We start from the raw sequence: 18,860 nt of genomic DNA on the forward strand, positions 1-18,860 counted from the left end.
AGATTATAAATTATAGACCAAAGTACGGAACAAGGAAAAAAACAGAGGTGGGAAATCTGTGAAGGCTCAAAATCGGGTGTGCCCAGAAATCGCCTACCCATTGAATAGGCTGACCGTTCTATTTCAATACCAAGCTTCTTTCATAAGTCACGGGACTTTTTAAGTGCCCTTATCCCAGGCTACCCGAACAAGGAAGTTTAACTGTCACGAGTAGCACACATTTTTGTTTCTTTTGTTATTGATACACAAAAAGCTATATTCAGTGCTACACGGGATTCTGGGAGCAAAACCAGCCAAATGGATGACTAAACTTAAAAACTTTTCTACTTGTTTTTTTATGACATGCGCAAAAAAGCAGTGTGCGAACGTGCGAATCATCGAATGCAGTTTAAAACTAGTTTCAATGTCAACTTAAATTGAAACAGCGATTTGCCGTGTCACGCGTGTGGAGCCAGTGACAAAATGTGCGAGTTACGGTAAAAAATTGTCATCACCGTTGGAACCTGCTACGAAGTATCATATATTTCATTCTGTAAGTAAAATGCGTTGTGTACAATATCAAGGGCGGGATCGAGCTCAGTCACAACTGTGCTGGCTTGAGGTGCTTCAGTCGGAGGATCGAACCCCCTCAGTTGACCCATTAAGTGATTGTCCAGCCAGTGCACCACAACTGGTATATCAAAGGCCGTGGTATGTGCTATCCTGCCTGTGGGATGGTGTATATAAAAGCAGGTTTCCTCTCAAAGACTCAAAATTACGAAATGTTTGACATCCAATAACTGATTAATAAATTGGTGTGCTCTAGTGGTGTTGTTAAACAAAACACTACTTCCATTCACTGATTGTCCCCTGCTCCATTCCAACTAATGACATGATTGGTATATTAAATACCATGGTATGTGCTGTCCTGTCTGCGAGAAAGTGCATTTTGGGGATCCCATGCTGCTAATGGAAAAATATAGTGGGTGGTACATGTCAGAATTATAAAATGTTTGACATCTAATAGCCGATCAATAATCAATCAAATCGGTTTGACTACTATACAAGATCTGACTTGAGCCACACCATTTTATATAGCCTTTTGCCATGAACTGTTAAGTAGTGGCCTTGGTGTTGTAGTTTTTCCCTTTTCCCAATTAGGTCGACACGACAAAGAGGATGGTATTTGCTGTTCTGTAGGTAAGTACCTATAAGAGATCCCTTGCTGCTAATAGAAGTGTTGGAATTATCAAATGTTTGACATTATGGCCAATGATTAGTAAATCTGTGTTCTCTAGTGGTGACATGAGACAAAACAAACACTTTTGTACAATATCAAAGTCCGTCAAATGCATGTTCTGTAGATAATCTATAGATATGAAATTGTGGTTTTGGTAGAAGACCAAGTATGCAGTGTTTATTTTCGTAAATTGTAACATGTACCAATACTCCACATGTGGCTACCCACCCCTTGCTGGCATCTTCAAACGTCTATGCATTGGGGTCTTTATTATTCTTAAGAATAGATATTTGGGCATAAATATAATTATTTTTCTGCTGGTTCAAACAATGTGCTGGGGTATTGGATGTCAAACGTTTGGTAATTTTAACATAGTCTTTGAGAGGAAACCTGCTCTATTAGTAGATAGGGATCGTTTATATTCACCATCCCACAGATAGGATAGCATGTGCCATAGCCTGACTGGAGGAAGGAAATGTTTTATTTAATGACGCACTGAACACATTTTATTTACATTATATGGCATCAGGCATGGTTAAGGACAACACAGATATTGAGAGAGGAATTCTGCTGTCGCCACTTCATGGGCTACTCTTTTCAGTTAGCAGCAAGGGATCTTTTATTTCCCTTATGCGGGGTGGGGTGGCAGGACGCAGCCCAGTGCTAAAGCTTGATGCGCTGTCGGTCTGGGATCGATTCCTGTCGGTGGGCTCATTGGGCTATTTCTCGCTCCAGCCAGTGCACTACGACTGGTATATTGAAGGCCATGTTATGTGTTATCTTGTCTGTGGGATGGTGCATATAAAAAATCCCTTGCTGCTAATAGAAAAGAGTAACCCATGAAAGTGCCGACAGCAGGTTTCCTCTCTCAATATCTGTGTTGTTCGTAACCATATGTCTGACGCCATATAACTGTAAATAAAATGTGTTGAGTGCCTCGTTAAATAAAACATTTCTTTCCTTCTTTTCCTTACCAGGGTTTCTGCTAGAGGGTATAGGTAGTATTAAACCAAATAACTTCCGGCTGGGTCAAAGTTCGAGGTGCACCCAACTTTTGATAGAGAAGTGAACACCACAATTCCTGTGATTGGTTATAAATGTGAGTGTGTTGGTTGTAAAAAATAATTGTTTCATCTGGGTAAAAAAAAATATGCAATTTTATTTCATCTAGTACCAATGTGTCGAGTAGCCTTGTGCTTGAAACATGTAGCCTACGGGGTACCTGTAAAAAAAAGTACTCTAATTTTGTGCGGAACTAGGGTAGTCATAGACGATACCCGTTATCTCAGAAACAAGCAGCTTGACCCCCAGTTTTTTCTGATTCACTTGTAAGTGTGAGGGGTGGTAGTATTTATATCTGTGGCGTTTATGTTGATTGATACGCTGCAGGTAGGAGTTTTAGCCACATATGTTACTATTGTCGTCTATGGGATTTGATCTGGTAGTATACACCCTAAAACAGGTGTAGCACCATAGCCAAAGATGTTTCGCAGATTTTATTTTTCTAAGTTAACCTTTTGACAAACCCTAACCCTAAATTTAACCCTTTTTTTGGGGGGGGGGGGCGGAAGGCCCCCCATAACCCCTGTTGACTGTGGTTGCATTCAGTTCCATAGCACCATACCCAAAAAATTAATTCTGGCAGAAATACTGCTTACTGCTTACTAAAGTACTAATCAAAATTATACCCAGGTGATTTTCCAGTCTTATATATTAGTTATGAAAATCTCTGGAATAAAAACCATAAAAATGTGTCAGTTTTATAATGACCTGTTACGGTATTCAAACAACCAGTACAAAAAATTACAATAGACAGAAATATGAGATGTATTTGGCCTCAGATTACAGTTATCTTCCCATTTGGTTGTCCAAAATCCGGAAGTTGCACCGCGCAAGTAAGTCTGCTGTTTGACTGTGATTATTTCATGGCAGACAGCTATGAAGTGGCAACTGTTTGACTGAAGTGACAGGGGATAGCATGTAGTTTGTAAACATGTGTAACTTGCTGACATTGAAGACTTGTTTGTGGTAATTCCGGCCCATGCAAAAGTAGTGCTTTTTGTGTAAAATGGGTGTACTCCGGCCTGGTTTAGAGGGTGTGTCTGTTTAAACCAATATGCTGGGAGAAAGAGCTGGACAACAGGGGTTGTCCTTTTCAGGGTATGTGTCCCCCATGCAGGCAAAGGTACATACAAAACTTCACGGGCCTGCTGATATTAATAAAAATGTTATAGCCACTAAGGCTATATAGAAACATATAGCGAAATTAATTGTGGTCTGAGGCCTGATATAGTTCACACATTACACCGGTTAAATGCTTGATTCTGATGAAAGTATTATAACCAGAGAGGTGAAATTACACAGACTGATTGTGAATACCACAAGGAATATGAAAACTAATTTATTTATTTTCTAAATATTTTATTAAATTAAAAATATTTTTTTTGAATTTATTAAAAATTAAAATTAAAATTTTCAACTTTTAAATTTCAATATCCTCCAAAATAGCATAAAATGACCTCTGATGTTACTACAGGTTGTTGCAATATATTTTAACAGTTTTGAGCTAATAATTTGGTAAAAAAGAGCAAAAGTTGGATTTTGTTAGTCAATATTGAGATTTAATTTTTTTTTTACATATTGAATTTTAATGAGTTTCTCAATTATTGCAATTGGACAGAAGATCTAAATATAATGAATATATCACTACTAAATGTAATTAAACACTTTAAATAAATAGTATACAGTTTTTAACAAGATTAAGTACTCTAATAATACATTTCACCTACATTTATGTAAATTACACACTTCAGTCATTTTTCAAAAATGGTCTTTCATCCTTAGAAAATCTAATAGGCTAATATTCTATGCTGTCTGAATGTATTTATTGTGTTCAGTAATCAGATGCTGGTATACTTGTCAAGTTTATTGCAGAAAATGTGCCAAAAAGGTTAACATTTGGCTTGTAATACATATGGCAGAATAATCCATAATGCATATTCAGTGGTCATTACTACAAACATCCTTCCAATCAAGAAATACTACACTGAGGTATCCAATACACTGGCACATGACTACACTTGTTGACAGTTATCACTGGAAACTGAAAAATATGGTGCAAGTACCTCTTGGTAGGATTTATATCAGCATTTTGTGACAAAATCTTCATTTTCAAAGTTGTCGTCAACAAAAAACATATTATGGTGTATACCTAAGTAATATCTGTAGGGCATATTCATATTAATATGCATTTATATGGACTGTTTTGCCTTTTACAAAGTGGCTACATGTCTAATACAGTAAATTAAGTAGATCAAGTAAATATAGCAGGTCAAAATTGAATCTGAGGCCTATCATGTCTAATTTCCCCTGAAATTAGTGTGTAAAAATTTGTTGCAAATGGCCCCAATTTTGTGACTTTCACCATCCCTCTGACACATTTCTAATAATGTATCATGAATTCAGTCACCATATCTTTACTAAGCCTCCACTTATCATATCTAAAATGCAAAATGTTAGTTTTAGATTTTATTTTTTGTCAAAAATTTAAATTTAAGTTTAATATTTCATTAAAAATGAAGTAAAATCTAATGATTGATTTTTTTTCCTTTAAATATTTCAAAATCTTTCCAAGACAACACTGTGCAGATAGAACATATGTAGAAGAAAAAATAGCTGCTCATTGTATGAAGAAATTCCAAAATTTGATAAAGTTATTACATTTTGAAGTTGGTGTCCCTCAAGTTTCCATTGCTAAAATTGGCCATGGCAAGGCACTGTGGTAGGTGTTTTAACACAGCCTCTATATACTCTCAGTTTAAAGGTGACATCCCGGTACTTACTGAGCATTGCTTTAATATGTATATCATTGGAATGCATTAGTGTGGGCCAGTTTATAGGGGGAAAAATGGACTGATAGGCCTCAGATTACAGTTATCTTCCCATTTGGTTGTCCAAAATCCGGAAGTTTCACCGCGCAAGTAGTCTGCTGTTTCACTGTGATTATTTCATGGCAGACAGCTATGAAGTGGCAACTGTTTGACTGAAGTGACAGGGGATAGCATGTAGTTTGTAAACATGTGTAACTTGCTGACATTGAAGACTTGTTTGTGGTAATTCCGGCCCATGCAAAAGTAGTGCTTTTTGTGTAAAATGGGTGTACTCCGGCCTGGTTTAGAGGGTGTGTCTGTTTAAACCAATATGCTGGGAGAAAGAGCTGGACAACAGGGGTTGTCCTTTTCAGGGTATGTGTCCCCCATGCAGGCAAAGGTACATACAAAACTTCACGGGCCTGCTGATATTAATAAAAATGTTATAGCCACTAAGGCTATATAGAAACATATAGCGAAATTAATTGTGGTCTGAGGCCTGATTTACAATTGTACTTCAAAACATATGTAATTTGAAACAGAGTATAGTTTTTTTAGTAGGCAGACAGCTGCCACCACACTGATTTTCAAATCTGTTTGACAGCAGATGTATAGGACAACTTTACTAGAGGTGACTTAAACCACACCATGTCTTGTAGGCCTTTTGACTTGTTTTTTCCCCCTTCCCAACTAGTTCCCCACGACTAGTATATCAACGGCCATAGTATGACCTGTCTGGGAAAGTGCATGTAAAAGATTCTATGCTGCTAAATTAAAAAAATGTGGCGGTTTTTTTCTTTAGGATTCATGATCAAATGTTTGATATACAATAGTCTAGATGATTGATTAATCAATGTACGAAAGTGGTGGTGTTAAACGAAACAAAACTTTAAAAACTTTGCAAGGTGATACATGTACTACTTTTGTGTCCATTAGATACCATTTATCTTGCAACTCATTTAAAACCTGCTTCCACTCATAATTAAGATATGTTTTTAGACAACATGTTATTAATAGCAAAAACAAATAATGATGATACACATTTAACACGTAAGCAAGGGAGTATCAAAAGTGGTCTGTTAAGACAGGTGGTTGCTTAATATAGGTCAGTTTATACTCGGATGATTTGGGATAATACAAATGTAGCCTTTTAAAAAATGTTTCTGCTTAATTAATATGTACAGGTGGCCGCTAGAACAGGTTTATCTGTACATACACCAACCGGCCTCAGTGGTGCAGTGGTTAAGCCATCAGACTACAGGCGGGTAGGTACAGTGTTCGCTGCACGGTACCGCCTCCAACCCAGAGCGAGTTCTTAAAGGCTCAATGCTTAGCTTTAAGACCACTACACCCTCTTCCCTCTCACTAACTAACAACTAACCCACTGTCCTTGGATAGACAGCCCAGATAGCTCAGGTTTGTGAACAGGACAGCGTGCTTGAACCTTAATTGGATATAAGCATGAAAATAAGTTGAAAAAAAAAAGATGTACATAACACCCAGGGCTCGAAACAGCCTGTGGCCAGGTCGCCAAATTCGACCAATGTCCTGTTTTGGCGACTTAATTATTAAAAAATAATGGCGTTAGTCACCCAAATAATATCTTCTTTAGAGCTATAACATATGAGCCACTATTAATATTTATATTTGACATTAAAATCTTGCTCATGGTCCCCTGACACCATTGTTATTATAGATATACAACTAGCCATGGATGAAGAGAAGTATGCAGACATCTTGGAGGAGCATAGGTTCACACTGGTCAGCAAGATTAAGTCTGAGGTTTTCCTCGATTACATGAGGTGTCACCAGTTTCTCGACCAAGAAGACTGCGAAACAATTCGCAATAATTACATCTACCAAACAAGACGACAAAAAGCAGGTAAAATCATTCAAATAAAATTAAGTCTGAGCAGGGAACAATGTTTTGTTTTAAAAATTTAGATTAGCAATGTTTCTAGTCAATTAAAAATGGATTAGCAACTACTGTTTAATGTTTTAAAAATTGTGTAGTAATCTTTGAAACTGTGCCCAGCTGAGGTTTTCCTTGGTTACAAGAGGTATTTAACCAGTTCCTTGACCTAATAATAGGCTGTGAAACCATGTGCATCCGGCCTCGGTGCTGTCGTGGCTAAGCCATGAGACATAAAGCTGGTAGGAACTGGGTTCGCAACCCAATGTTTGCTCCCAACCAGAGTGAGTTTTAACAACTCAATGGGTAGGTGTAAGGCCACTACACCGTCTTCTCTCCGACTAATGATTAACAACTAACCCTCTGTCCTGGACAAATAGCCCAGATAGATGGTGTATGCCCAGGACAGTGATATAAGCACGGAAATAAGTTGAAATGAAATGAATTAACCATATGCAATAATTACATCTACCAAACCAGACATGTTTGACTCTCACGTTTGTGCAGTGAGACTTAAGTGTTTTTGTCAAAAATCATGCTCTCACATTCAAGATGTCAAATCTCATGTCAAAAATTATCTCTACACCAATTTTTGTTTTAGCAAAATATCGGGACCTTAGTACATTCTGAAAATTCTCGTCCAAATGTTTTCATTACATTGTGAAATGAATTCTCATGGATACTTAACTAACGTGTCAAAACATCTAAGAAATGTTGATAAAAAATATCATAAATGTCATTTGAGAAACATTGAACACTACCAGAAGCCTTAAAATGTATTTAATAAATGGTAATAATCGTTATTCGATGGGGTGGAGGTGGAGGCTTTGTTCCCATACAACCACCTGGCACTAATAAAAATGAAACCTTAGGAATGTAATTTGTTTTACAAGTCATTATTACCCCAGTCACTTGATCATGATTCTGGAGTGTAATTTTACCCTCAACATTTCAAATGGATTTCCAACTAGTCTTCTGGATGTTTCAAAAATGAAAGTCTGCATGTATAGTTCTAATAATAATAATTGTAATTAAAATTGGAAGTCTGTACCGACTAACTCATTACTAACATGGTGAATTGGATTGTAGGACATATATGTATTTGCTGTTTAAAAAACAATAACAACTAAACTTTGAATTACATTATTTCCAGGGGCTTTTATTGACATCCTGCTGACAAAAGGACCAGATGCATTCAAGGTGTTTGTGGACCTGCTTCAGTGGGAGTATCCACATGTCTATCAGAAAATCTTCAACGTTCGAGCAAAAGCACCACCTCCAGGTTTGAGACTCTAAATTTACACGTTTTTTTGTCATGATGTTCAAGGGGAGTAACTCTGTAGGGCTGGAAATCGAACAAATAACAATGTTATTCTAAAAGTCAAGAAACCACCTCTAGGTTTGTGTGTCTTCATAGTGGACCATGACTGGTATATCAAAGGTCATGGCATGTGCTGTCCTGTCAGTGGATGGTGTATATAAAAGATCCCTTGCTCCTAATGGAAAAATGTAGTGGGTTTTTTCTCTAGGACTATATATGTAAAAATTACCAAATGTTTGACATCCAATAGCCTATTATTAATAAATGAATGTGTTTTAGTGGTGTTGTATCATTAAACAAAAGAAACAAATCATAGAGTGGAGGGGGAGTTAACTCTGTAATGTTGGAAATCAAACCAATGGCAATGTTCAATGTAAAAGCCAAGAAACCGCCTCCAGGTTTGAATTTCTCCAAATTTACAAGGTTTTCTTCATACCATGCAGGGGAAATAACTGTAAGGTTGGAAATCCAAAATTAATCTTCAATATTAAAGCCAAGGCACCACCTTCATGTTGTGAGTCTTTCCTGGTTCACAGTATTTTCTTAACTGTACAGGATTGGGGGGTGGGAAATGAGTGAAACTCTGCAATTACTAGTTTTGGAAATCGGGCTTATGATTTTCGAAGCTATCTTAGTGCTATGATATCATAAAATTGCCGTAGTCTATGATGCCATTACGACACTTGGCACTAATATAGTTTTGAAAATATGAGCCCAGGTGAATCTGGGGTGGTGTGGGTGGAAAGTAGCCCAATGGTACAGCGCTTGCTCGATGCGCGGTCGGTGTTGGATCGATCCCCGCCGGTGGGCCCATTGGGCTATTTCTTGTTCCAGCCAGTGCACCATGACTGGTATATCAAAGGCCGTGGTATGTACTACCCTGTCTGTGGGATGATGCATATAAAAGATCCCTTGCTGCTAATCGAAAAGAGTAGTTCATGAAGTGGCGACAGCGGGTTTCCTCTCTCAATATCTGTGTGGTCCATAACCATATGTCTGACGCCATATAACCATAAATAAAATGTGTTGAGTGTGTCATTAAATAAAACATTTCTTTCTTTCTTTCTTTTTTCTGAGGAAGGGGGTGGTGGGAAAGTAACTGTAGTTAGTGTTAGAATATCATAAAAGAGATGACAATCTTTAATGTTAAATCCGAAGAATTACCACCAGATTTGAAAATATCTACTAATTTACAAATTTTCTTAACAGTTTGGAGGGGGAGGTAACTCTGTAGTTAATGGTGTTAAAAACTGGATGAATCAAGACAACCTCTCAAGTTTGACATTTTGTCTTAATACCAAGAGAAGTGTGGAGGGGGAGGTAACTCTGCAGTCAGTAATGTTGGAATGCAAACAGCATTCTAAGATTGATCACCAGCTTGTACAAAAATGCAGATCTGTTTGCTACCAAACCCTTTGAAGGTGTATTTTTGTATCCTATATAAAACTTATTTAATATGTTTTAACATAGCGCAATGTGCCCTACCCCCTCACCAATATTTACATAAAACGATATATACATTTTTCTCTGTGTTCTTTGTGAACAAAATATATCATATTCAATACAAAATAAAATAGGAAGGTTTACTACCATTTTCAGTAGATTGGAATACATGTTTTAATGAATATAATTTGTTTTAATTAGTTTTTAAATGTACATACAAAATTAATTTCTAGGCTACAATCGACACAGTGATGGGCGACTTTCCCAGGCACTGCACGACTTTGTGAACATGGGATTCCGAGAGCGAGATCTCATGGAACAAAACGACAGACTTCAGAATGTGCTCGAGTATGCACAAAAAGAACTGAGGGACCTTGAGGTCAGTGTAATTGTTTAATTAACTGGTTCAACGTTAAAGTTTTGTGTTTAGCTACATTTCTCACCAACTATAAGTCCGAGATGAATGACACTTGGTTCATAGTGGCATCTATGGATGTTCATCATCATCATCATCATCATCATCATCATCATCATTTCCTGTCATGCCTAGTGGCATTTAGGGCAGCGACGAAGTTCCTCCACGCCGGTCTATCCCTTGCCAATCTCTCGATGGTGCCCCAACTGTGTCCTGGATATTCATTACCCAATAATTGTGACAAAAGTAAAATGTTACTTAAATTAAAGTTTTAATTGAATTTATATTTAGCTGAATTTTATTTTTTAAATTGAGATGAACATCTTATGGATGCAACTATTAGTGATTCTGAATACCTTTTTAATTTAATTTCGATACATTTAATTCTGCAGAATTCTTGTTTAACATTCTGACTATTGGATTAATTTTTGACAAAAATCATATTGAGGGGGTACAATTATTTTACCTTTACTCACATATTCTTTTATTATTTTAGTCAGTGCCATGTGCAAAATGGTATACATGTATAGTGTGTCAGCTTGCATGATGTTGGGCGAGATATCTGTCCTGCAGTAGTCAGAATGCACCAGCTTCTCTCACTAACCGCTGGCAACTAACAACTAACCCACTGTCGTGGACAAACAGTCCAGATACTTGAGATGTGTGTTTAAACCGTAATTGGATATAACAACGAAAATAACTATAATTAATTCATTTATTCATTCATTCATTCATTCATTCATTCATTCATTCATTCATTCATAATAGTTTTGAATTATTTGTATATATATATATATATATATATATATATATATATATATATATATATATATATATATATATATATATATATATATATATACATACATGTGTATATATCATTTCTTTGACAGAGGGAAAATTTAGTACTTCGAGAGAAGGAAATGGTGGTGCGACAACTTGAGGAAAAGCTGGATGATTCTCAAACTCAAGTTCGAAATCTCAAGGAGGAAAACAGTAAGTGAAACCAGATCTTTGTTAGGTCATCATGATAGCTTTTAAAATGTTTTTCTCAAAGAATATTTCTTAACTGCCATGTTCAGCGATAGAAATAAGCAGAATTTTACATTTGTCCACTGGACAAGTACATCGAGAAATCTACTTATCCAGCAATATTTTCACTTGTCCAAATAAATGTTTTGTGTTATTCACGTACAAGGACCGTATTTTTGATTTCTCAAAATGAAACTGCATTGAACATTTTTACCATTGAGGTACATTTTGCTTGTCTGAGCAGATTTGCATTTGTCAGGACAAAGGAACAAGTGTTTATTTTGAACCCCGATGGCGGTGGATATACCATCATGTTTTAATATATTGGGTAAAGGCTCGTAATTAACGGGGAGCATGATGCGTCTGCCACTCATAATGCACAATATGCTTTCTGATAATCAAGTTTGAATTATTTTTTTTTATTGAATTTTAAATAGTTTATAATATGCATTGAGAGGAACATCTTATGGATGCAGCTATCGGTGACACTGAATAAGTTTATGATAAACAAGACATTTAATTAATGAATTCTTGTCATATGTTGACATTATTTCATTTCAACTTATTTTCATGCATATATCCAGTTAAGGTTCAAGCACAGTATCCTGGGCCCACCCCTCAGCTATCTGGGCTGTCTGTCCAGGACAGTAAGTTAGTTGTTAATTTTTAGTGGTTAGTGAGAGAGAAGAGGGTGTAGTGGTCGTACACCTACCCATTGAGTCATTTCCATGGCTGCCAGTCATGCCAGTCATGCTGGCTTGAGCTCCAGTAAAATGTGGAGATTCACTAGTCATCTGTGGTTCCTGCTTTACAAAACTTGTTCTGTGGAAATTGTTATATTTGGATATTTGATTCTGTGTTAATATGTCAAGAGTTGTTCTAGAATAGAACTTACAGTGAGTATTTTATTGTTATATGTTGTTTTCACAACAAAACTCATCTTTAAACTGTCATGGCCGACTTGTGTGGCAAACTTACAGAGCCAGATTCTGATATATGTAATGACAATTATTCAGGTGATGACAATTCCATTGACCAAATTTCATCTACATTCTCTTCCTTTAATGGTTTTACACAGGCTGACATTGATGAGACATCTACCAATATTGATTTTGCAAGCAGAATCATAACTGATAACCTGCCTGCTTGTGAATTTCAAAATGATTCTGTGTACAATGATTTCTGGCCAAATGGTGATGTAACAATAAAACATAACAGTGGGTGTATTACTGTGCACTTTCATAACCCAGGTATTCTACAAATTTTTTGTGATATTATTTGTGAAAAATATGGAAAATTCAATTTTGTCAGTAATGGAAATGGGAAAATGCTAAAACTAACTCATCATCATGATGGGAGTGTTTACAATCTAACCCTTACAACATATGAATCTACATCCATACTACATCTCCAAGGCAACTCAAATGGATTTCATTCATGGCTCATGGAGGACTTTTCCAAAATGCTAAAGATTGTAAACTTTGATAAAATTCAGTTAACATCTACCCCACAAAAAGAGCAGACAAAAGCAATAACAGATGTGGGAACTGAAACAGAAGCCTGTCTTATGCAACAGAACTGCCATGGATCTTGTGTAAATAAGACCAGCATCAGTGATGTAGAGGTACCACATGACCAAGACCTGGAAACTCAGCAAACAATGCCTAAAACAATAATTATGTCTCAGCAGGCTAATTACATGATCTCAGAAGAGGAACTTATAAAAACAAAGGAGAAATTACACTTTCTGAAACAAAAACACTCAGACCAAGTTAAGATACTCCGTGACACTATTCTTCATCTTGAAGAAGAAAATTCTTGTTTAAAACAAGAGTTCAAAGCCAGTGCAATAAACTCTCAAAAAGAGCAACAAAATAACAAAACTGAAATTGAGAAACTAAATTTCAACAACAGAGAATTGAGTGAATCATTGAGTCATGCAATGAAACAAAATAAAAAATGTGCAGATGAACTCAAAGAGGCCAAATCAAAACTACAGAAAGAATCTGAAGAATCATTATTGCTAAATGCAAAGGTGAAAGCTCTGAAAAACTAAAAGTTAAAAGTTACTGCAAAAAAAGATGAAATAGTAAAAGCAATTCTACAGAAAAATGAGCTGACAACTGATTTGGAAACAAAAATTGATGACATTAAAACATGCTTTGTCAAATTTATTAGTACAACAAAAAATTCATCAGGCATTTCAACAAAAATTGACAATCTCAAAACACATTTCACCAGCTTTTCATGTGCAAACAAAACAAATGAACTAGAAGCAAAAATAGATGACATGAAGTCATGTTTAAATGAACTAACCAACACATATGACAACTGTACCAATGCATCTGAACATTTTTCCACCGATATTAACACAGTGACAAAAATAAACATTGAAAATCAAAATACCAACAATGTCCAGAAAATAAATGAAAGCATGGACCATGAATCAGTCCCAAAAAAAGTATTCATCATCGGCAGCAGCACTGTGAGACATTTAAGTGCAAGAATGATGTCAAGTCAAAATGTTAATGTCAGGGTGAAAACCCTACCTGGTGCCAAAATTGCTGGTGTATACAAGTATTTGGAAACCAATGAAACTGATATACTAGGCAAATATGACAGCATTGTTTTACATGTTGGTACCAATAATATTTCATCATTCAGCAAAGACAGTATCATTGAACAGTTCAAAAATCTACTAACAAGATCTCAAACTTTAGTCAAACCAAATGGTCACGTGTTTTTGTCAACAATACTGCCACGTCCTACAAATGAGTCAGTAACAAACAACATTGAAGAGATCAATGAATCACTAAAACATCTTGCTGACACCATGCATGTTGAGATTATTGACAGCCATGAACAATTTGTAACTCAACATGGAGACATAAAGAGAAACTTGTTCTTTGACCATATTCATCCAAACAGAGAAGGAATTATAATTCTTTCAAACACAATTCTGAGAAGTGTACACGATGTGCTGGGATTACCACTACATAAGAAACATGCTAATTTTCAACAGGAGAGACATATGGGAGGAGAAAGTTAGTAAAACCACTCATCAGTCGACCACAAATGGTACCAATGACACCACCCATCAATCAACCGCAACCGGCACCAATGTTTCTTTCTCGCATGCCACTGTATCAAGGACAGACATTCTCACCAGTGCATCCTTATCATTTCCCTCCTCATACTGGACTGTACGGCCCACGACCCAACCAACCATGGTTTCCCCAGTGGCTACCACCTCCACCACCACCAGGATGGGTCAACAGAGCACCCATAAGATAGTTCTTACACTGGCAAATAGATATTCTGTGTTGGATAGCTTGTGTGGACATTGTGACAGTAATGTGCAAAACTGTTCATGTACGAAACATATTACTAAACAAAATAGGCCTAACCCTATCACAATAAAAAATAGTTTTAATATTGTCCAACCAGTCATTTCTGCTACTACTGATGATTCACAACCCATGAAATGCAACTATTATAATTCCCCTGATAAATATCAAGCAAATTGTTGTACTGAGAAATCTGTTAACAAATGTAAAATATTTTTGTCCACTATAGATTCCCATGTCACTGTAGACAAATGTCTACAAACTGCTCCTGCAGTAGATATACCAGTGAAAAGCTTGGATAAACACTGTATTAATAGCAAGGACACTTTAGGAGTTACAAATACTCCTCTCATGTTTTTATTACCAGTTGGTTTTATGAATGTTAACATGTGTCTTCATTATTTACATATTATTTCATATATTGAAAATGATGCATTTGAAAAGCTAGGAGATAAATATACTCTTCTGCCTGATCCATTCAAGTTTACTCAGATAAATGTTGTTCCTGATGTTTCCTGGATATACAATGACGACACTATATGTTTTGGTTTTGAATCTGCAAAAGGGTTAACAATAGCACATCTTAACATCCAAGGTATAAGATCAAAATTTTATCAAGTTAGTCTACTTGCTCAAGATGTCAGTATTCTAGGTCTAACAGAAAGCAAACTAAACAACATAATGCCAGACAGCATATTAAATATCAATGGGTTTCATAAACCAGAAAGACGCGAGAGAACTCACAAACATGGCGGTGGTGTTATTGCTTATATAGCTATGCATCTTGCCTACACCAGAAGAGTGGATTTAGAAAGCGATGAACTTGAAGTAATATGGTTGGAAATACTTCCATATAAATCTAAATCTATTCTTGTGGCTTTTCTTTATCGACCACCAAATGCCAAGATTATATGGTTTGAACAATTTCATGCCAATATAGAAAAAGCTATCACACTTAACAAAGAACTGATTATAATGGGTGATTTTAATATAGACCTGCTAACATCAAAACATTCTGAATTTATTAATATCTGTAAAGCATATAATCTAGAGCAAATAATTAATGAGCCAACAAGAGTTACGGAAAATTCTTCAACACTTATTGATCATGTTTATGTTACAAGAAAAGCAAAGGTTAATCGCTGCTTTGTACCCAAACTTGGAATAAGTGACCACTTCCCTGTCTGCATTGTTTATAAATCGAAGGCTGCACCTATTAAAAAGAATCATCACATCACGCTTCAATATCGATGCCTGAAGCATTTTGACCAGAGTCACTTTTTGAATGACTTATCAAATACTCTTGAACCAGTAAGTAATGTATCTGACCCCAGTACTGCTCTCAATACTCTCTGTGCCTGTTTAACTGAAGTAGTGAATAACCATGCACCACTCACTGAACATAGGGTTAAGCATACCAAACTTAAACCATGGCATACAGATCAAATTATAGGTGCTATGAAAATGAGAGACCTTTGCAAAAAACAAAAGAACGGCAATTCAAATATTGGCGTAATACAGTCAACTCATTGATTGACAAAGCTAAAACAAACTACCTGCGAAATGCTGTTAAAGAAAACACATCAAACCCAGCTGCCATTCACAAAATTCTTCGAAATCTTAATCCCAAAGATAACACTTCCATAGCCTCCATTAAGGATGACAGCAACCACCAAGTAATAAACAAACAAAACATATGTAATCACTTTAATCATTATTTTATCAATGTAATTGAACAGGCAAAATCAACCATTACACCTTCCAATAACAACACCTTTAAACAATTATCAGATTTTGTTGATAGTAAAATACCAAGTACTGCCAAGTACTGTCAAGTTCACCATTCCACTAGTCTCAAGTGCATTTGTATTTGAACAACTTCAGAACTGTGATGTAAAAAAATCAATGGGATTGGATGACATAGGACCACACTTTGTTAAATTGGCTTCAGCTGTTATAACCCCATCACTTGTAACCATCTTCAACAACAGCATAACATCAGGGATATTTCCTGAGCAATGGAAACATGCAAAAATAACTCCATTATTTAAAACTGGGGATAGACAAAAGTGTGAAAACTTTAGACCAATTTCTATATTGCCATTAATGTCTAAAATAATGGAAAAACATGTGCATAAAGCATTATCTGAATTCTTCGAAGAATACAAACTCCTTTATGAATACCAATCTGGATTTAGAACCAAACATTCCTGTGAAACAGCTCTACTTAGAATTGTTAATAATTGGCAAAAGTCAGTAGATGATGGTAAATTTGTCTCAGCTACATTCATTGATTTTAAAAAAGCATTTGACATGATAGATCATGATATACTCATGAAGAAACTAAGCATCTATCACTTTGATTCAAAATCTCTAAAATGGTTTGAATCATATCTCTCGGGTAGAAAACAAACTGTTGTTCTTGGCAAAGCCCGATCTGATCCTCTTAATCTCTCATATGGCATCCCACAGGGATCAGTACTTGGCCCCACTTTGTTTGCATTATATATCAATGATCTGCCACTCTATGCAAAGCATTGTGTCATGGATCTGTTTGCTGATGATGTAAGCTCCACATCTGTAGCTGATGACATATCTCTGTTAGAAAAACATGTCCAGTTAGATTTGAATGAGGTGAGTCTTTGGTGCAACCATAATAAGATGTCTCTTAACTTAAATAAAACTAAAATCATGCTTATTGGTTCTTCTAAAAAACTGACCTCGATTGCAGAAACCTCAACAGCATTGACTGTATATGTAGATCACATACCAGTGCAATGTTCCACTTCTGAAAAACTTCTTGGTGTACACATTGACCCAACACTGACATGGGCTAACCACATAAATGCCATTATTAAAAAATCTTCTTATTTATTATACATTTTTCGACAAAACAGAAAATATCTTGACCAAAAGACCAGATTAATATTCTACAGCTCTTACATATTACCTCACTTAGACTATTGCTCCACAATTTGGGGAACCTGTTCAAAACATTCTATAGGAAAACTTCAAAAAATCCAAAATCAAGCTGCAAGACTTATTACTGAAAAGAGCAAAGAAATGTCCACTGCAGAAATAATTAGCTCTCTCAAATGGCTTAAAATCAAAGAGAGAATTGACTTTAGAACCTGCCAGTTTGTCTACAAAGTCCTCAACAAACTATCTCCATCATATCTAGAAACAATGTTTCAAACAACTTCAGAAATTCACTCCTTAAATCTGAGGTCAACTCAACATAATCACCTTTATGAATTAAAACCAAGAACAGAATTTTATCGCCATAGTTTTTCATGCAGGGGAGCTAAACTGTGGAACACACTACCTTCAAAGATAAAATATTCTCAATCCCTCGCCTCATTCAAATCCAGTTATTTTAAGCACTATTCAAATAATAATCAATTTTAAGATATACCTTTGTTGTTGATTTTGTGTTTGTTAAAATAATTATGATGTATTGAGTTATCACTGACTCAAGTTTCTTAACAAATTGATTTAAATATTATTTATATATTCATAATATGTGCTATTGTTCCTCATGCTATACATATTACATGTATGTTGATGTTGTTTCTTTGAATGTATGTATGTATAATATCATGTATAGATTAGAGAGGGCCTCATGGGAGACCAGTCACCTTGTACTGAATGTGTTTACCCTCTGAAAATAAAGAATTTTATTATTATTATTATTATTATTATTTAAACTTGCTCTGGGTGGGAGCCAGTACCAGGCTGCGAACACTATCTACCATTTTTATGTCCAGTGTCTTGATTCCTGTTGTGTGCTGGGAACATTTTATAAAAAAACTACGGAAGTAAACAAAAATGGTTTGGATTGGATTGCAAAAATTACAGCTTTCAGTCACGTGACACATTGGGAGGGACTATGTTGAGGCCACGAAAAAGTAATTAAATGGGTACTAACAGAGTTGGAGATCTTATCAAATAAACAGCAAATAAAGAACTGACAGATTATTTGAGAGTGGGTTATAATATCAGAAATTCTGCTTTTAATGTACTGCACCAAAGAAAGAGTATCAGGAGAGATGATCGATTCGTTTGCCCTCACTATAGGTCCAATAGTCAAAACAATGCACACTAAATTACATTTTCCACAGTTGTCACCATTTAAAATTTTATGATGTTTCATTATTCATTGTTTTATGAATTCTACTGTCCTTTTTATCAGTTGGTTAAAAAAAGGAGGTTTTTCAAATACAAAAGAAATGTAATAAAATGGTCCAGAAAGAAAACATTTCTTTTAAGTGACTTCAGTTGAATGTGGCATCATAGACATAA

The 18,860-nt window shown here is 35.8% G+C and overlaps 1 protein-coding gene across 2 annotated transcripts in view; it reads left to right on the forward strand.

Moving 5' to 3' along the window:
* The first annotated feature begins 319 nt into the window (after positions 1-319).
* Positions 320-18,860, forward strand: part of LOC121379112 (myosin-2 heavy chain-like) — a 75,954-nt gene continuing 57,413 nt past the window's right edge. For both annotated transcript variants that reach the window (XM_041507587.1, XM_041507588.1), the window contains exons 1-5: positions 320-532; positions 6,785-6,970; positions 8,154-8,282; positions 9,998-10,143; positions 11,073-11,175. In XM_041507587.1, coding sequence (XP_041363521.1) covers positions 6,799-6,970; positions 8,154-8,282; positions 9,998-10,143; positions 11,073-11,175 — 550 coding nt within the window. In that variant the 5' untranslated portion in view covers positions 320-532; positions 6,785-6,798. The remainder of the gene's footprint in view (positions 533-6,784; positions 6,971-8,153; positions 8,283-9,997; positions 10,144-11,072; positions 11,176-18,860) is intronic.

Source organism: Gigantopelta aegis, chromosome 8, assembly GCF_016097555.1.
Source record: "Gigantopelta aegis isolate Gae_Host chromosome 8, Gae_host_genome, whole genome shotgun sequence".
NCBI classification, from domain to species: Eukaryota; Metazoa; Mollusca; class Gastropoda; order Neomphalida; family Peltospiridae; genus Gigantopelta; species Gigantopelta aegis.